The 21,167-nt window shown below is 46.0% G+C and overlaps 1 protein-coding gene across 4 annotated transcripts in view; it reads right to left on the reverse strand.

Annotated features, from left to right (window-relative positions):
- plekhh3 (pleckstrin homology, MyTH4 and FERM domain containing H3) overlaps positions 1 to 21,167 on the reverse strand; it is a 32,478-nt gene that overhangs the window by 5,788 nt on the left and 5,523 nt on the right. For 3 of the 4 annotated variants that reach the window (XM_048991767.1, XM_048991768.1, XM_048991766.1), the window contains 7 exons: positions 20,760 to 20,815; positions 11,856 to 11,944; positions 5,454 to 5,636; positions 4,372 to 4,529; positions 2,411 to 2,534; positions 1,529 to 1,826; positions 97 to 304 (listed from right to left, as the gene is read on the reverse strand). In XM_048991767.1, coding sequence (XP_048847724.1) covers positions 97 to 304; positions 1,529 to 1,826; positions 2,411 to 2,534; positions 4,372 to 4,529; positions 5,454 to 5,636; positions 11,856 to 11,944; positions 20,760 to 20,815 — 1,116 coding nt within the window. Of the gene's footprint in view, positions 1 to 96; positions 305 to 1,528; positions 1,827 to 2,410; positions 2,535 to 4,371; positions 4,530 to 5,453; positions 5,637 to 11,855; positions 11,945 to 12,044; positions 12,195 to 20,759; positions 20,816 to 21,167 lie in introns of all 4 variants that reach the window. The other variant, XM_048991769.1, reaches the window with a different exon arrangement.

Here is a 21,167-nt window from a genome sequence, read left to right on the forward strand (position 1 = left end):
AGCACAGGTCTGATTTCAGCTACACACTCAATATTGCAACCTTCACCAATGCTGTTTATTTGGAGTCCCTTACTGCCAACACCCGCAAGCCCTCACCTCATCCGCTGTGGTATGGGAGGTGATGGGCAGCCGGCAGGATCCGGGACCAGGATAATGAACCAAACACAGCATCTCCCGGAGAGTCATCAGCACCTGGATCTCCTCCCAGGACGGCACGCACTCGCGGCAGCGCGTCTTCTGCAATGCCTCCCAGATGAAGGATGCGTAGCTGTCCATCTCTGTGTTCGGATTCTGGTTCTGAACCCTGGGGCCGGTATTCGGGAAGGGACTGGTTAGGAGGTTATGGGGAGCACCTTATCAAAGCAGAGTCAAACTATCATTCATTATCAACTTCAGATATATGATGCACCTTACGCAGAGCTGGTTCTCGCTGGTCATAGTGCAAAGGAAAATAAATACAGTGACGTAAACATGAAACGGACATGACATTTAGACAGAGTGATGCAGTTAACCACCTAATTGCCATACAAATTGGTACAGGAGGGTGGCACAGAAGCTAAATGTGCAACAAAAAATAATCTTGAGACAGAGTTGTGAATCCAGAGCAAGGAAAGTTGATTTGTATGGGGGGGCAAACTATTCAACAGATCGTGGGTTAACCAGTCTACAAGGTAGATGAAAGGTAACCAAAAACATTCTGAAATAGCATGGAACCGAAACCTTAAACAGAGATTATCAGCAGGGTTCGCTCCCTCAGACCGCCATGACACTCTTCACAGTAAAGGGACAGGAAAGGGGAACCGAGCATGCGGACCGAAAGGCTCCACATCATCACGCGTTTCTGTGGAAGGACGGAGGAAATTCCACTTGGTGCATCTGTATTGTTTGCGCCGTGCGTCCGGCCCTGGGGGCATGTCTATCCGGACTCCCCCCCACCCGCCCCAAAGGGGCCCGGCTCCAAACAGGAAGCAGAGTCTCGTGCTGGAGGTACAAGTGGCACCCCCTGCTATCCTGATGCAGGAGTACAGAATGACTTTCACACTGAGGTTAAGGCAAGTAGCAGCGCTCCACCAAACTTGGGAGGAAGGTTTCAAACGCTTCTCCTTCGCCCACCTGTCTGCCTGCACCCTCCGCTGCCTTTCCTCCGCACAGCTGTGGAAGCAGAACAATCGCCTCTCTTTGGGCCCTTTGAATCTCACAATGTCCGACATTCCACAGGCCTATAGACAGCGGCTCACGTGTATCTCATGACACGGGCTGTGAACTTAAAGCAGGTCGCCCTTTTTGTTTCAGGTCTTTGCCCGTGAAGCACATGCTGAAAAAGCGAGCGAATGAAGCCTCACTGAATGACTACAGGGCCGGGCAATCATGGGAGGTACCTCCTGATAAACTGATAGGAGGCTATTATAGCTGAGCTCCTCCTTACTGATTGTTGGAGGCAGGTTACAAAACCCTGGCCTTTCAGCCAGCACGGCGCCCCCTGAGGGCACGGTGGGGTTACAGCGCTGGGGACGAGTCTGCTGCTCACCTTTTAAGGTGGAATCGCAGGTACTTCAGCACGGCTGGTCCCGGCAGGAAGGTGCAGCTCATGCAGGTCAGCAACTGCCAGTAGCGCAGCTGGGCGGGCACGCCGGCGCAGGGCGCCCCGCTGGTCTGCTTCACCAGCTGGCAGTAGACCTCGTCCCGCAGCGGCCGCAGGTCCAGGCACGTCTGCAGCACGCCCTGGATGAGAGGCACGGGCTCGGCCGCCGCCTCCAGCTGCTGGAGGGAGTTGAAGAGGCGCACGGCCTCGTCACGCACTGTGGCGTAGCCCTTGCCGGCGTGGTCTGGAACGGCAAGGGTGGTGGTGGGAGGGGAGTCAGCTCAAAATTCACTCTCTTACACAATGCAGCAACCTATTAATAATCCCGATAGATAGACAGATAGACATGTTGATAGACGGAAAGATAGAGAGATACAGACAGATGCTTTATTAATCCTGAAGGAAATTGCAGATTTTTATACATTAAGATTACAGAATCAGCAAAGTGTGCTGGAGTTTTTTTCCCCCCCCTTTTATAATTATACGTCCCGCTCTTGTTTAGCGCTGACAGCACTAAAGTGATGACCGATCTCATTCGGGTGTGGTGACAGCAGGAGCCGAGCGCCGAGTTAATTCTGTGGGGCACCAGAGAGCGCGAACGCTGAAACTCAAGCCTCCGGTCACACGCGGGCCTCTCCCCGATCGGGACACATTTAGCGGGCTGGCACGCGTCCCTCCATTTAGACGCGGACCCTGCCGGGCCAGCACCGCCGCGAGCATCTTGGCACAGCAACACGGGAGCGCACGCGTGAGGTCACGCCCGTGGAAATAGCCCGTGTGTATTCGGAGATGCTGGTGGCGTGGGCGGCGGCGTGCAGGTCGACTCACGGACGTGGTCGGAGCTGCCGTAGGGGAAGGGGAGCAGCGGAGCGTAGAGAGGGCTCTGGGTGTAACTCAGGATGGGATTGTGCTTGTAAATGTGCTCCACCACCTCCGGGTTGAACCTGCTCTCCTGTATGGGCAAAGGGTTCGAGGAGTCAAAGACAGAGTCAAAGACAGAGTCAAAGACAGAGTCAAAGGAAGCGGGCAGAACGTCCAACTTTCCGGCAACTCGTACTTACGAACATACTGCCATAATGACTATTATATTGTGGTACAATACAGCACCGCATGTAGTTACTTCTATTATTACTGTGTTATTATTATAATTGCATATTGCATTACTATTGTCCTTACAAATTCACCTTAAAGACAGGTTTTGTTCGTAACCTGGGGACTGCCTGTAATTTCATTTGCTCACCTTCTTTTACTTACAAGTGAGGCAAGTAGCAGATAAACACAATTACTGCACTGTTTAATGTAAACATTATTTATTCTATTCTATTGTGTTAATAATATTACATGTGATGCTTGCACTAGGAGAGCCAACGACCTCATATCGTTGCACATGCACCATGTCGACAAATTTGACATTGATTGAACCGTAGCATTTAACCGTAACGAGAAGTGACAAAGGACTGGCCGGGATTCTGCACCTTGGCACCATGTCTGGCTTCATCACGCGCTGCCGCCCAGCTCCGCTATTACTTCACACCTTCGGCTGGTGAGACACGGCCAGCCGGGGTAGGAATTTAAATTTATGCCGGCTATTTCCTTACCCCAGCATGGGGGAAAGGCACTTTAATTCGACATTAAGCTTGCACGCCGGGAGGAGGGCAGTGGCGTGCTTTACATCGGCTTGCCAGCTCATCTCACTTCATATATCGAAAGACACAAGCGGAGCAAGAAATTTCCCTCTCTTTTGTTTTAATCGGCAGCCCATTCCGAGACAACATGTATGAGGGCTGGACGACTCTGCTTGAGAGCACAGCAGCCAGAGGCTGTAAGCCTACCTGTGCACTTCTGTGGCAGTTCATTTCATCCACATTCATAATTACCCACATATTTTGTGGCCTGTGTTGCCTGGGATTGGCTCCAAGTCCCCTGCGTCCCCGACCAGGATGAGGAAGATGGCTGGCTGGCAACTCAATTGTTCCCAAATCGCTGCATTAATGTGTGCAGCCCCGATGAAAGGGAAGCTAACATGATTACACTTCATCACCATGAAGTAAATGTAGTGCTTCCCAACATCTTAAATTCAATTTCCTTGATCCAGCGTAATTCCCTTAGTAGAAGAGGGAAATCTGGGTTAACATCCCTGTGGCTCTTGAGGGTTGTTTTCTCTCACAGTTAACCCCCCCCCCCCCATAGCCATGGGGATTTCTGACTGCAGACCTGGCAGCCCACGCTTAACATCAATATGGCTTCTGCATACAATAGAACCTTTCTGCTCAGAAGGTCTCGTTTCAGGCTCATCAAACCAAAAACCAAGGCTAGGTGGGGGGGGGGGGGGGGGGGGGGACACACGGGTTTGCCCTGCTTACGCACTGCTGGGTTACTTTAAATACCTTGTGGATCGTGTAAGCAAGACGCCTCGTTAAAAAGGGTTTAAGCGGTGTGCCCTGGCCGAAGCCTCCAGTTGTGGAGATGCCGTGCACCCCCCTCCACCGAATATGATCACACTTTAAAAATAGAGTGCGACTGGCCCCCGCGGAGCCCAATCCGTCCCTAGATGAGGCGCGTTTTCCCAGGCGCGGGCTGCGGCCGCAGCACCCACGCCGTGCAGCGCCCCGATCTTCCAGAGCAACGACGTGAGGTCATTCATCGGAAAACGGCAAAGCGATGAGAAGCCTGAACTTGCGTCGGCTCTCGGGGGATGAGCCGGGAGGGTGGGGACATGCAGAGTCATATAACTGGGCTTGTTTTTTTTTTTTCTTTGGGGAGGGGGGGGGGTGTCTGAGGGGGCTCACCTCAATGTCCCTGATGAGAACCTGGGTGGGAGTTTCCACCGGGGCCTTGCTGTCGATGACTTTCTGAATAGCGCAGGCCCAGTGCACCGCCTCATTAAAGTGCTTGGTGTAGAGCCGATAGCAGTGTTTACGCCCATAGACTGTGAAGCTCCAGTACCCTGTGGGGGGGGGTGGGGGGAGGAACAGGATCAGGACACAGTACAGCTTGGTCCAACTCACAGACCTTGGACGAGAGTCCTTCATTATCAAGCAATGCTAAGAGTTGCAACGAAATGTGAGTGTCAGAATGTGTCCACAGGTTTACAGATTTACTACTGGAAGAACACCAGGCTTAAACTGCGGCACAAGGCATCCCAGGCTCTGCTCAGGGATGGAAGCGTGATTTATGGCCTGTCTGCACATGTGGCCTGCGGTTTCCAGGGCTCCCCCGCTTGCTGCCGTCACTTTTACGGAAAAACGTGGATCACTGACAGCTGGAGGTGCCTTAAGCGGCAGCCACGTACGGTCAGGCGCTGACTTTCTAATGAAAAGATGAGGAGGGGGTGGGGTGCAGGTGTGTATCTGCTACGTCTGTACAAGGAAGCATGCATGCAGAAGGAGATGTAGCTGCTTGATGAGACGTCAAAATGCAAAAAAAAAAAAAAAAAAAAAACTGATTTTAAGAGTTTGACTTTGAATTGTTGAGAATTGAGTGTCAGCACATGAGGCTGCTGCTGCCTGATCCAGCCAGCCTGCCGGAACACGGCCACGCGCGTCGGTCACACCAGGATCCATGGAGAGCACGCTCACACATATTCTGCTGTCTCACTTGAAATTGATTAAATGAATGTTAAAATAATATGTGTAAACGGGGGATCCCCGTGACTGCATCCTCATTCCACTGCTGACTTGTCAAGGAAACATGGTAGGAGCCAAACTGGCTTCCTGTGGCACAAATAGGGTTGAGGTCACTGATTCAGAAGTCCAAAGGAATTGGGCTTCCCCCATGCCCCGCTGGAGACTGGCCCACGTGCCGTCTACAATCCCAGCCCAAAGAAACGGCGCCGGAGAACATTCCAGCCACGTGCACCGTCGGCCCTCACCCGTTTCCTTGTACGTCTGCTTGTCGGGCCAGACAACAGAGCAGAGGCTGGTGAGGACCAGGGTGCCGAGCCGGCGGGCGCCCCTCTCCGAGTTGCTGTAGCAGTCCAGCGAGTCGTGGGTCAAGACGAACCAGTGCCGCCGCTGCCGGATCCAGCTCCCTGGTGTCTCCCGGTACAGCCACCCTGCCGAGACACAGCCACACGCATCGGTCACACCCGGGGCCATTCTATAGAAGCCAGGATCCACGGAGAGCACGCTCATACCTATTCTACTGTCTCACTCGAAATTCAACAAAACAAACATAATTTGGATCAACAGAGTATTAAAGAGCCTTTGTTCAATTAACTCTGAGTTCACAGTGCATATCTCAAGTTTAGAGCTCAACAATGGCAAAACTCTCACAGATAATCCAACTGGGCCTTGGTAATGTTTAGTTTCTGATAATACAAAATGTAAATTAAATCATACCTGATAAGAATCTGGACTAACTCAATCGTGTTTATCCATTTCTTGCAAGAGCGGTGTTTGGTTTGGTTTTGTGTCATAAAATTTTAACATACCTGCTAAAAAAAAAAAAAAAAAAACTGAAATCTGCAAAAAGTGTGGCGAGTTCAGTTTGATTAGTAGAAGTGTGATTATACGAGTGCTGTAATTTCAGGGCGGTTTGCAATAGGCCTGGCACGGTAATAAGGAACGCAGCAGACGCAAAGGTCATTACGACGCATGAGAGAGTGTTTAAAAATAATACCACCAGCATATAGGCAGGAGTGCCACTAATTACAGCTTTAAAACCCCCAAAAAAACGCTGATTTAGCAGAAGGCCCTCATGTAACTTAACTTTAGTTAACACCACAACATTTATATTTGAGTCAGAGCAGCAGACTATAAACAATCCAATCCCGTCACCGACTGTAGAAAAAAAAAGCACATGATTCTAGCCCTTTTACACGTAGTTTTCAATAACACAGAATGCGGAAAAATCCCCGGATCCAAGTTAAAAAAATGAACAGCCGAGCTGCTGCTACATCAAGTTATCGTTACATGTAAGAAGTGACCCAGATTTAGCATCTGCATGCTGAACATTTCCCTTCGCCAGAGGGGAGAACAGCTGGGAAGCCAATTACAGCAAAAGGTCAAAGGTCACTGTGGCTGCTCAGGGATTGGCTGGCGGTGGGCCAGCGCTGTTGTATCCGCCAGCACTAGTCACGTCTTTATGGGAAAAGCAATTGGCTGCATGAGAATGACTGCATGTGGGACCAGACACTGTGTCCTCTACTGTCAAATGTGTACAAGATTACAGCCCAGGCTGAATAATAGAGGCAAGGGTTCAGTCTAGTTCTAAGCTGCAACATCAATTAATAAATTATGAATCAATTATTTATCTGTTGAACAGTAACCGTATTTTGTACTTCATTGTACATTCATACTAATTGCTTTACCATTATAGCATATACCAACTAAACACTAATTTGAACGTAACTACCATGTTTCGTTAAATGTTTAATCCTTGTTGTGTAATTCGTCCAATCAAGAGAGCAAACGACAAGTGAGCGAATCTAGCATCTAGGTCCACTGCTGACAAACTCCGAACGGTTCTGCCTCTGCGCTTCCTCGTTTGGGACTCACAAGGCATTTCAGACAGAGTTAATTTAGCACCAACTGGGAACCACAAAGCCAAAGAACCATAAGTGACAAAATATAGGCCTGCAAAGCACCAGAACGGCTGTTAGATTGCTGCAGTTACTTCGGTCATTCGATTATTAAAAAATGGGAGGGAATCCTATTATTTCCCCCACAGCTTAGGGGACATTCAAGTTATTTGGATTCTGCAAAAACATAAATCAAATCTGATCCTTTGAGAGACAGCAGTTGTGAAAGTTGGTGCCCTACGCCTGAACATATTGAGGAACATTAATGTATCCCTGAAACTGGTCAAGGGCAAGCAACATTAAAAATGCTGAATGTAATGTACAAATGGCTGACTTCCTTCCTAGTTCCAATAATCAAAGAACGATTGTTACGTCTTTGCCCAGCGGGGCAGGCAAATCCCGAGATTAGGTGCTTAGCTTTTAAAAGCCTGCTTAGGGACCACCAACACATCTCTGATGATTCTTAGTGAAATTGCTGATTCAATATTTGTTAATGTTTTCATCCCCAAGAGGCAGATATTCTCACGCACAACAGACAAGTGGTCATATATTGAAAATTCATCTGCGGCTGAAATCCGGCACTTAGGAGAAGGATCCCAGCTCTTGACGTTCAAGCTACAGGCCACACGAATGCCCCGCGAGTGAGCCGGAGAGGTCTGGCGGAGCACGAGCTGAACTGAGCCAAGACGGCATCTTTGTCCATCATTGCCGCAGTGCACTGCGGTGGCCGGTTGGCGTTAGTCGCCAGGGCAGCTCATTTCCTGCAGGGGCCTGGCCGGAAATCCCATGAAAATCACCAGGTGGCCACAGAAAGGGATGGTGAAAATGATCCGGTAAAGCCACGAATCCCTCTTGGAAATATGATCAGTCGGATGGCTCCCTCTGTGATTGATTTTAAAGCACAGGCTTGAAAGTTTTATCTTGCTTAGCGAAACATTATCCGTCTCTGAGTTTTTCCAAGACGCTTTACCATCAGTGGACAATAACCGAACACAAATGCCCTTAAAAATACAATATATTGATCTAAAAAATGCACTCGATTAGGGGAGGGGATCTCAATGGCTTGTCTGGCAAACGCCGTCAATTTAGAAGTAAGCATGCGATAAAAGACTGAATGCTTATTTATAGCTTTAGATTTGACAAATGATAACAGGAACATGCAAATATAAAGTAGACAGAAATTGCATGGATGTGAATTTAACAAGTCAATGGATGAAATGTCTAGCACACAAGTGAAAGTAAAATTAAGGCCCTCAGTCATCTGTGTGTCTCATCAGATGACCTCAACTGTGTCATCTGTCACACTGGCATTGAACAATGGCATTAACAAGTTAAATGTCGCTTCTTTCCATTTTGGGAAAACGTTTGGGACACAACGTCCCTTGCAAATGGGTTCTACGGGCATCAGTTACATAGATCCGCTTGCCGCTTACAGTAATGTTGGGAATCACATCCGTAAATACTGAAACATAAGGCCGCAGCAAATGATAGGAATCTTTAGTCTCAGTGTCCTAAACCAAAGCAATCTGCCAGTCATCTTCTTCCTTCCTTTATGTAAATTTAGCTGTATGGCTGGCGATAAATATTCCACTATGGCTGAGATGCACATTAAATTGTGGGTGAGTGATACAGATGGATTCAAATTTCTAATTTAACTGGTGATTATCTGGTTGTTTTGCTTGTCAGGATTGACTGAATGGAAAGAACTTGTCTTAGCTTTGACGGGAAACACTTAGTGGCTCCAGACTCGAAACTCAGGGTTGGAGTTTTTGGATTAAGTGTGGTGCTCAGGGATTTGAACCCTTCAAGTGTTTGTGGAACTATTCACCAGGCAGCCCAGTTCCCCTTTCGCTGCAAGCTTCAAAGATGATGTGAACTGGTGACATGTCTATTGTATGTGTAATTGTACGTCTGTGTGACTGTTTTGTGATGAACTGTGGCGTTCTACCCTAGTCTTGCTGGCTTTGGATCAGCGAAACCTTAAATCAAGCTATTCAGCAACAGATGGATGGACTAAGACTTTGAAACTTTTATCATATCTTTGAAGTTGAAGGGAAAGATCTTTGAAAAACTGGAACAGTTGCAGGAAAGGCCAGTTGCCTGAGTAATCTTCAATATTTATATTATTTTTGTCAGATTACACCATACATAGCTTCTATAAAAATTTGATGTTTATCAATGGTTGTCTAGGCAACCATTTGGGAGTGTTTCTGAATTGTAGAACTGGTTGAGGATGTTTGCCGGATTTCTGTCGCTGCAGAGCTGTGTCGTTGATAGCAATGAGAATTTTGTGGTTTCCTGATTTCACGTGTTAAAACTGGAACAGACTAAATGTAGGGTTTGTTTTCAAGCATATAACAAAGTTGGGTGGAACTGGTAGAATGACAGGATTAACTGGTTGAGGTCTTTATGAGAAAATTACACACATGAATTTTGGGAACATTTTTCAAGTTTTTTTTGGTAAAACTTTCTACGAATGCCATGCCTATAAGTACTACGAACACATTCATAACATTATAATGCTTTATGAATGCATTATAAACATGGCTATAAATATTTATAAAAAGGCAATTTGTATTACCTTTGTAATACAAAGCCGCCTCAATGCTTGCACCGACCATTATAATCCATTATAAAGGTATCTACAGTGCAGTATAGATCATAAGCTCTAACGAAGCTCTTAAGTATTTTCAACACTATAATGCCTTATGATTGTCAACTGAAGATGCTTTAATCCTTTAATTCATATACCTACCGTTAAAATGCATTATGAAGGTATCTATAATTATTATATAGATGACAGAATATTCCAATGATGGATGACAGCTTTACGTAAAGTGTTAGATTTGTACAGGTGGGCATCTTTTGTCCGACTTCCTATTTTGGGGTATTAAAAATGGGAAAATAAGTGGGGGAATGAGGTTCCGAGGTACCTAGCATGTGCAATGTCACTGCTTTGTGACAGTTTTTCATTATTGCACTCGTGTTTATGACAGTCATAATCTGCATTAGCAGATGAAGTTAACATTGCTGCCAGCTGCTCTTCCCCGAGGCCCGCGACAGAGGTAGACAGAGCCCACCGGCCTGAAGTGAGGGTTTGCAGGCTCTCTCTGCCCTCCGCCTGTGTCCCATCTTACTGCCCACTAATGCCTCCTGAGGGAGTCTGGGCCAGCGATTAATTTGTTTCCCTTGTGACCTTTGACCTCAGCGTACCCTCCCTGACATCAAACTCAACTCGTTTGCCCATTTCTGGAAATGCAGCTGCAGTTGTGAGTTTTCCACTGTTTTTCATGACTGGCCTTCTTCAAAACAGCCCCATACTGTAGGGGGGGTTGTGTGTGTCCAACGGCATTGCTTTCTTTCAGCAGTCGATGCAAAAGTTATCACCCAGGAAAAAAAATGTATGTTCCCCAGAGCTAGGATTAAACATATATAAATCATTAAGACACAGCATGTTCTGCATTTTACACAAAAGCAGTAGCACATCTTATAACACTGGACATTTTACTATATATAGCAAATGAAGTCTATTTGTCATGCTCTGGTATAGCAATTTGCCCTTGGGATTTCATATAAATTCTGTTGTATTTTTGACAAATAGAAGAAAAAAAATGGAACTTTGAAGAGTCCTCTAGAACTTTCAAACTGAGATGTTCATGAAAGTCATGCCAGTGCCCTTTGGTTGAGGACAAACAGGGGACAACGTAAGCATATATGGGTATTTCCATTGAGCACTTATTAAAAGGTCAGGAGGACAAATCGCTTTGTTACCCTGGGCTGCTCGTGTGAACAATAAAACGGCAGTGACATTTATGAAACCGGCCCGCAGACAGATTAGCCGTTAGATCATGCATTGATTACGTGCAGCAAGGCTGTAACTTTCAGAGCAAATCAAGGAGACGGGTTGCCAACAAGTCTGTCCATCACGCCGACCACCCTCATGAAGAGTCTAGACATGGCTGGGGATGGAATGCACTCTCGTTCCCTATTGGACCACTTTTAGAGTCGGCTGCTGGCTAGCAACGGCCAGGCGAGACTCTGTGGGGTCTGTCACATTTAGCATTCGGGCAGAGGTCCAGAACCAGACATAACTCATTTGGAAGAGACGGGGCATTATAATTGTTAAATGGCAACTAGTTGCTAAAGAACCAATGGAGATCTCACCTACGCAACATTTACATTACAAAAGAAAACATAGCATTATGCGTTACATAGTTGTCTACAAAGAGTGGTTTACAGTTTACACAGTAGTAATATAAATGTAATATAAATATGATCATCATGAAATAAACAGTGAACAATTCATTATTTACACACACACACACACACACACACAGAAATGTTAATCCAAACACACACACACAGTACTCTTATCTCTGTGGGGCCTGTCCATTCATTTCTATAAACAAAACCCTAATGTGAACAATGACAACCCGAACCCCCACCCAGCCCTAACCTTAACCATAAGCAACCAAACAAAAAAATTTTTAGTTTCTTGATTGCAGTCACAGATCATTATAAAATTGAATTTCCCCTTATGTGGCCCAAAAAAATGCCCCCCACGATGGCAAAATAACAGGTTTTTGTCACATTGTGGAAACATTTGGTCCCCAAAATGTAATGTATCCCTGGACCACACACATACATACACACATACACACACAGACAAGAAGATTTTATCTATATGGACCAAAGTATTGTAATGGTACATGAATATATGTGTCTTGTGACAAGGCGATGGACTGGCCTTACCTTTGACAACCTGCTCCGGGTCATTCTCCAGGCCCATCTTGCACTTCTCGATGATCAGACTTAACATCTCCTCTTGAACATCTGACCGGCTGTGAGAGGAGACACAGGTTTAATCCCCACGGAAACCCTCAAACTTTGATCTGACCTAATACCCCCCACCCCCCCCATGACACTCTGCTGGCCACTCACGCAGAAAGTACTGTACACGCCTTGGCCCTGCTTTATCTGTTTGGCTGCCAATGGGTATGAACCTAAAATAACTGTGAAATGTAGACGCAGGACGACTACCCTCCAATGAACGCACAAAGAAAACAGAGGGCACTTTCTGTCTTGTTTTGACTGCAAGAAAGAAAAAAAAAACAAAAAAAAACACCCAGGTGAAAAGAATTCAGCAGTATGGAAATTTGTTTTCTCTTTATTATTATCAAGAAAAATCTCTAAGTAACATCAGAGGACGTTTTGAAATAATTTTAAATAGCATGGCTTTGTTGTTTTGGTTTCCACCCCCCTCATCTTTCAAGAGGCCACGCTGATGGTGAGGGCAGTGATACACTCCACGGGCTTTACGAGTTAACAGCAGACACCACAATGTCTGAAATCTAGACCAAACAACAGCCCATTGTGGTGCGGCGAACGATGCTGTCAGCTCCTCACAGAAACAATCTTGGGTTTGTGGCTCTTCACAAAGAAGAAGAAGAAGAAAAAAAAAAACATACAGAAACAAAGGAGGGACTTCATTCTATCCAACCTTACACTGGATACGTTTATCCTGACGAAGTAATTTTTTGATGCCGGTGGTCTGGAAGAAGCTGCCCCCTACTGTATTCCATGTTCCATTAGCATGCTTACGAAGCTAGCTGGACATTTGCTTATATGATTATTTGTTTATGCGCAGAGGTTATCTTCCCATCTAAACTACGCAGGCCTTCCACCGATTCTAGGAAACGAGGGTAAGCTTTCTGACCATTTCCACTGGTCACAGCTGTTTGAATTTATGTATTTACTCATCTGCTGCGCCCTGCGTTCGAGACGTCCCTCCCTGGGGAAGGTCAAGCCACGGGATATGGACAAGCAAACCAAGCCTATGTAGCCATCTACTCAGATTCAGACAGCCACTTCGGCTGAGCTCGCTTTGCGTTTTCGTTCACTCAATCGTCTCTCGTGCCATAGTATGGCACAGTACAGCGGTTATCCTAAAATTTGCAGCCTTTAATCCAAGAACATTATAGGCCTTAAGCTGGGACAGCTTCACATTATCGATGAATCCAGACCATTGAATAATTACAGCATGACTAAGTGGTTGTAAAAAGGGTCTGTGGAACCAGCTGGCATGTGTGTGTGTGTGTGTGTGTGTGTGTGTGTGTGTGTGTGTGTGTGTGTGTGTGTGCGCCTGCGTTTTACAGAGACACAGCAGCACCAGCAGCGCCCTGCGGATCTGCGCCAGCCTCTAATTAAAGCAGCTACGCAGACGCCCAGGGCCCGGCACTCGCAGGCATCACGGCAGGGAAACGCTACACGGGAGCTCTGATGACGCCACGCGGAGCCCCGCCAGAGGGCTGCCGAGGACCCTTGCATCACACGCGGTGGTACGCACGCGCTCCAAGTGTGTCCGACATGGTACGGTGCCCACTCCAGCTACTCTCCTGAGCTACTACAGCGCAACAATTTTCCCAGCATACTCAGTAGCGCATCACTGAAGCAACATCTGGGTAGCTTTGGTGGGGGGTGCGGATTACTTAAAGATTGTCAGATGTCCCCCACTAAACTCTTCTTCTCAGGCTTGTGGGAAGTTATCTGGTATACCTCGGGGGAGGTGCTAATCTGTACCGCCAACCCATATAAATGATGCCAGCTGGCCCCAACGTTAATCCTAGAAGGTAATCTACACACACACACATACATACATACATACATACATACATACATACATACATACATACATACATTATATATATATATATATATATATATATATATATATATGTGAGAGAGAGAGAGAGAGAGAGAGAGAGAGAGAGACACACACACACACACACACACACAGGTCGCAAAGTCATACGGCTATTTATAGACACACACAGGCACAAACGAAAATGAATCCCCTGTTGGCATCCAGATGAAGGGGCAGACGGGGGTAATATATTTCATGCCAGACAGAGAAAATCTACAGCTACAGGCTGGCGGGCAGTGAGAATCTGCAGCCACATTCCACCATTGGTGCTGTGCATCCAGCATCTGATTTTAGCCCTGACTCACGCTGACTAATAAAACTGGTACAGGCAGGTCGCAAAGGGCTTTCCCCTCCTTTTGTTTTAAAAATTCCCTTGTCAGCAGTTTAACGTCGTTACCTAACAAGAGAGGTCAGACCAGTCGAGATCTTGGGAATGCGGTCCGAGCAAGATGGCGTCCCAGCTGACCTTTCAGTACTTTCCTGTCCACGTAACACTGTCCACATTTGAACGAAACTTGAACGAAACCGCAAAGGAGCAGGAGTTAGTATGTTATTTTTCCAGAAAGGTCATGGGAACAATATGAAATTGTATGTATTGTGGACGGGAACGAAACTAAACGTATACAAAAATATTAACTCTTGCAGGGAGAAATGAGCTGCCTGGTGCTATGCAAGTCCTGCTTATTTTGTGATGTTGCGCAATCTGTTAGCTAAATAGCACTTTGTATCCATCTACCGTATGACGTATAAAAAGCTAACTGGGGGATAACTGTGCAATATTTAGGCAGCCATCTTGAAAAGTCATGTTCCAAAAGGAAAACAAATTGAGGTGGACCACTGGCTAGAAGAACACCACTAAGGTCAAAGCAGAGGCCACACTGGTAATGGGGGAAGTGAATTTCAAGTGTGTGTGTGTGTGGGGGGGGGGGGGGGGCTCCCGGACTCCCCCGGCTGTTCTGTGTCTCCGTTTTCCCGGCATCCCCGGAGCTTGCTGTGACTGAGTGGCTGACTAGGAGCTTCCTGTTAGTGGTGCACAGGAAACAATTTGACACAGGGATTAAATTATAAAAGGCCGGCAGAAAAGTGCAATCTTGCCGTAGCTATGGCCCAGAGGCTAATGCCTCTGTTAGCTGTACAGCTAATGCCTGCTGTACAGAGAGATACTCAAGGCTGTATTACCTCCATGGAACACTACTGCTGATCTTACACTACCCTTCCACTATCGCTGGTCCTGATTCCTCCTTTCTAGAATCAGCACCCCCTGTCCATGGCTGTCCCATTTCATTAAGTCATCTAACAATCAAGGCAAACATGTTTTCTCTTTACACGAACTTTAGGCTTTTTCTCTTTTTAATTTTAGCATTAAAACAAATACGTACTTAATTTGAGTCGTTCCACTCCAATACTCCGGTAAATTTGTTTTGCGAAGGGGGGGGGGGACAGCATTAAATTCCAAGCACATTAATCTAACCCATGGAGAAAGCGGGGGCTGGGGAATTTAGGCAAGGAAAAAAAATTTATAATGCGGTTTGTTTACGGAAGTGAGGCGGTCCGAGCTCTGCAGCCCAGATGTGAACGTCACGCCGTGAAGCCCTGCCATGCTAACTACAACCATCTGCGGGGTCTGAAACACAAACTCAAGCGAGTGGGCGGCGCGCTGTGACGTGTGAATGAAAGCAAACACGCATTCCCCAAAAAGGGAGCAGATCTCCTGAGGCAAACGATGGGAAGAACATTCACCAATCTCCCTTACGTTGCGTTTTTTTTTTTTTTAATCTAGAAAGCAGAGGTGAAAAGGTCAACTACTACACCGACAGCCGTTGTGAAGTCACACGTGCTAAATGTACCACGAATTTTAATCCATGGGCCTCCGCATCTGAGACAATTCACATCAGGTCAGTTTGACCGATTAGATGTCTTCACATGACCTATGCCCAGAGCCTTCGGCTTTCGGCCAGCATTGGCCTTGAGAGCGACTAGATCAATCACAATGACTCTTTGAAAGCTCTCCATCTGATGTTAGCGGAGAGGCTCCACCCTGCACACACCCACGGAGAATCTGAATGATGACAGAATACGAACAGGAAATGGAGACCTAAGAGTGAGAACTCGATGTGCAGTGGCATGACTAGGATTCCCCGTCTGCATTTCCAGGGTCATTTTCCTTCTTGGTATTACAGGAAAAGCAAAATATGGAATGGTTAGTCAACTGACACATATCCAGACAAATGAATTCATGAATGAACCTTAGTTAAAAACCAGCAGTCAGTAGGTGATGTAACCAAACCTTATCAGTCCCAACACCCTTCAATCACAGCATAAAAAAAATGTAAGTGGGATTACTCAAAACAAAACTCCTGTCAAATCCAAAGCTTAAGTGAGGGGAAAGTCGAAAGCAACCCAGCGGAATCCTGGAGTGAGCATGGGCTTCTGATTTGTACGGTGGGAAAATGAGAATCCAACAACAGTGACGTTGCCCTGTGACCTTCCATCTGAAAATAAATCTGTTTACTCAAGAAGTCTGCCAGAGAATTTTTCAGGACCGAATAACACACAGAGCAAAAAAAAAAAAAAAAAACCACTAAATAAATATATTGACGTGGATTTAAGGGGAGAAACCATGAAGACAAACATGCAGTGTAGTTGGGTGATAAGAGGGACAGACCAGAAAATGTATATAAGGAATCATAGGGTTTTTGATAAGATAATAGGTTTTAGATAAAATTGTATTATAGGGAAAATGAATGTGGGTATTATGTAATGGAGGCTGTATCAGCGAACATGCCTCAAGATTAGTTACGGTTCTTAAGTCTTAAGCGGCAATTTAAACGGATGATATTCTTGCCACTAGGGTGGCACGTTCCATGTTGAACCTGTCCCCATGTCTGCTCCCCACATTACCCAGCTGCCCATTGAAGGACAGAAGTGAACAGGGCTGGATTTAAAGGGTGGGGGTCCCTGGGCTAGTGTCGTCATTCGGACCCCTACCTACATCAGGTTAGAGGAGGTGGTGGTCACCCGAAGCAGAGGACAAACACAGCTCGCGTGCTCCCTGGCATCGCTTGCTACCGCTAATCTCCTACTTTTTATCCGGGCCCCTTTCGACTCGGATGAAACCCAGTCCCTAAACTTCCCCCATCGAGGAGCCGCCGCCTCAGGCATGGCGCGTCATTTCACGAGTTTAAAATAATAAAGCCTCTTTCAGGTGAGACTTGCTTTTGTTTGTAGGACAACAATGCAAAGGTAATAAGCTGATGACGGGCGAAGTCAAGATGAGAAAAAAAAAGCAATATCCCGGGGCGTTTTGCCAAGGCAATACACAGACGAATGTCTCCAACCTGACCACTGAGGAGGGGGGGCCCCCTGGCTGTCTGGCAGGCCGCCAGAAGCCGTCCCCTGTGGGTGGTATGACTCCACCAGCTGTCGGCTGTCCTTCGGGGCTTGGGCCTGTGCCTTTGACGTCGACACTTCTGGCTGTGACTATTGTCAGAACCCTACAGGGTACAGATACCTTAAGAGGCCTAAGAGGCCGCTTCGATCGCAGCGTGGGCACCATCGATTAATAAAACCCTATTTATTAGCTATTTTATTATCTCTACCTTCTTCAGAATGTCGGTCTTTATTTCTTAATTTGGACTAATTTATTATTATTATTCAAACTTATTTAATTATTCTTCTCTTTATTTCTGTGGTATCACAATGTTCCATTTGTTAAGGGAATTTTGTGTACCGCTGTCCGCACAATGTTTACTCTGTTTGCACTCTGTGTACCGTCTTCGCGCCTCTGCTGTTCGGCACTATATGTACGCTGGTCTGTGCACACCGTATCCGCTGCTGTATGCAGCAGAACTTTCCCCAGGGATCAATAAAGTCCATCTTCATCTTACAGCTGTAATATTTAAAAGACAGAGAAAGAGACAGAGACAGAAAGAGAGAAAAAACTAAAATTCTTTGCATTAAAAAAGTGTGAAAGATTTCTTTCCATTCTTAAAAAGCAGGTTAGACTGTAAATAATCGCGATATTCACTTGTTCTTTCTTCAGGTTGTTCTAAATGACATTCTTGTCACCCCTCCTTCTTTTTCCTCGTCTTAAACAATGTGACATGATGCACGCATTCAGAGCCTGCCCCTCCCTGCAGTGTCCCCGTTCCTCCCTGTTCCTTTTATAGGACTGAGTCACCTTATGGCTCTCTTCCCTGAAGAGCACTTTTTTGCTCGATGGCTCCTAATGATAGAATCCACGCTAATTTTCCTCCATCTTGCCGCCTATCTCCACCCCCACCCCCCATAACCTGTGGCCTGCCGCAATCATGGTGCTCAGCCCTTTGTTTACAGCGCTCTTTCCCCTCGACTGGGATCTTCCTAGATTAGCCTTGAGCTGTTGACTGAATGAATCACGCAATTAAAACCATGTTAGAGTGAAAGCTTCAACTAAGGATTTTACAGCTATGTTCTTATGGAAAAAATAAATAGGTCTGAAATTATAAATGAAGAATATATACTAATTCCATTCAATTAATTAAATAATACGATTTAAAATCAAGCCCTTGTTGATCTATCACCTAGAAAGGCTGAAAAGCAAACAGATGATCTGGAACAAACAAGATGTGGCTTTGTGCAGTTTGGGATCTGACAATTATTCTTTCAACAGCTGAATGAAAACTTATAAATAATGCAATTGAGTGGGTGGTAGTACATAAACATGGTGGTTTTCCAGATCTAGGATGTGGAGGATGTGGGATGCGAGAGTGGGAGATCAGCAGAACAAGTGTGCCGGCCACACGCCCCAGCCAGGGCCAATGCTAAGGTTACGGCGTGGCCAAAAGTAGTTTCTTTGTGAGACGGCTTATTATCTCACTGGCCAAACCCACACACTAAGCCAGTCCAGCAGACTGAGCAAAGGAGTATATCATGCTACTGAATGGTCCCCATAGGTTTCTCTGGATAGCGAATGGGGTCACTGGGATGGGAGAGCCACAGGGTGGGGCTGCATGCGCATGTTTCCCCAAAGACTGTGCTGAGATCAGGTAGAGCAGAGAGTCGCAAAAAGCAATAAGAGAATTAACAATACACTGGAGTGTATTGTTACATTAATTACCGCAATTCTTTTCTTGCTCAGCACTGCAAGGGCTCGAGGTGATAAATAATTAACCCTATTAGTTATTAGTGATGCATTACCATTTATGCAGGAACATTCCCCTCAGGCAGTGAGGCTACTCAATAGCTGATCGCGCTATTGGTACGGACAGTTCACACATTATACATATTTACACATTTCATTGTACACTTCCTTATTTCTATATTACTATTTTATGCATTTACTTTTTTCAGTTCATTGCCTGCATCTACTAATGAAGTGTTTCTCAACCCAGTCCTCGGGGAACCCCCCCCCCCCCCCCGACAGTCCACGTTTTTGCTCTCTCCCAATTCCCTGGGAGTTGGGAGGGAGCAAAAACATGGAGCATCTGTGGGGAGGGGTCCCCAAGGAATGGCTTGAGAAACACTATACTAATGTACGCTGTACTGTTATGCATTTCATAAACTTTGATCTGATCTGAGGCTTGGTGGCTTGTGGAAGTGCACGTTCGACTGACTAACCAACGAGAAAATGCAGGTTTAGCACAGCACGTATAGCACGGATTAAACACTCCATATCTAAAATGCAGACTATGTAAACCAGCCATACATATACCTGTACATATGTATTTACACTGGAGTGATGCAATCAATCAATCTTGTCTGAATCCTAAGTCAACAGTCCTCAAGTTAAAGAACATTTGGTAGGTAGTGCTGAGGAGGAATGAAGGCCAACACTACAATTTTAAATGTTGAGGATATTCAGGGAAGTGTTATTCTGTGCATACCCAGCACATTAACAAATATCCCTAATGACCTACGTTGCATTTTCATAGAACCCCACACCACTGAACAATGTGGCACAGGGACATGGCTGGGGCCCCAAACACTCCTGCCAAATGGACCTCCCTTCGGGGCGTTGGGGAGGGGGGGGGGAGGGGCACTTACAATAAAATTTGCCCTGCCACTGAGCTAACTTTATAAGGGTCCAGAAACAGCACTCTATAATAAAGCTGTTAGTGGCTTCACTTCACATTCTTAGCTGATGTGGAACTGTGAGAAGGTACATCCAGTGGGCGAGAGTTTTTCCTGAGTGACACATCATTCCTCAGACTTGAGAGAGGGTGAGAGACAGCGGTGGCATGTGTACCCATGTGCACCGCACACACTCGGACCCACACCTATCCAGATGCCAAGAACACCAATGAAACAACAGAAGTTCAAAGTTCGGTCATCTCTACATGCATCACATTCAACTTGCAAAGAATATTTTTCATAAAGTACCCCAGTCCTGTGTCTGCACAATATCAGTTATCGCTCTCATTTAAACCTCATCTGAGCCAGTACTGTAGTAACCAAATGCAGCCCTCCACAAAAAAAATCTACACTTGACAGAATGTTATGTGGTTAACATGTCATGTTACTTCCTCGAAGCCAAAAGTGGTAAAATATTGTTCCAAGATATTATGGCTTTCCACTGAGATAGCGTCCAATTGACGAACAAAGACCTGTCTAGGGGTGATGTAATTTATTACTGGGCGTCACCGCAGAAACAAGTCGTTTCAATCTAATCAATGCTCGGTCAAGGTTTGCGGCAAGAGATGTCTTGTATAACACTCTGGAATGATCCTGCTGGCCAGCATTTCAGTAGAGGTGTTTCTCAGTTCGAGTCGACTACTAAAGCCAAAACACCTTTCTGTAATTAAACTGCATATAAAGACAAAGCCCCTATATTGACAGCTTCTATTCCCCAGTCACATTGTCGCAACCTTTTTCTTTAGGGGGCAAAATCTTTTGCGACTCTGACGATCACCGAAACTACGCCATCAACTGAGAATAATATGGCACGTACACAAAGAGAAAGGGGACCAACTCACCCATTCGTCCCGTTGGCTGTGCGCACGGGCTGAGTAAATGTCACCTCCAGAGGACCCTAGGGAAAGAAATGTCATATTTCAGCTGACTCCAGTCTCCATCATTTTAAATGTATTTTAAATTAGTAAGTGGATGTAGCAGCAAATAAAAAATGCTAAAGTCCTGGAGTTCTCTGGTTCACACACCGGGGGCGCATGAATAATCGAAACCAAGATTTAAGAAAAGGGAAGAAAAAGAAAACAAATTAGAAGATGGAAATCTCAAAGGAACTCTACTCCAGGTTACAAGGGAACCATCATGACTAGGAGGGACCTGCATAAAACTCTTCTTCTAGGAGAGCCCAGCCCAGTCCTAGAGGACTCATGGACAGTCCACATTTTTGTCCCCTGAGAAGGACCAGATTGGGAAAC

This window comes from Brienomyrus brachyistius, chromosome 22 (assembly GCF_023856365.1).
Source record: "Brienomyrus brachyistius isolate T26 chromosome 22, BBRACH_0.4, whole genome shotgun sequence".
In the NCBI taxonomy this organism is placed as follows: Eukaryota; Metazoa; Chordata; class Actinopteri; order Osteoglossiformes; family Mormyridae; genus Brienomyrus; species Brienomyrus brachyistius.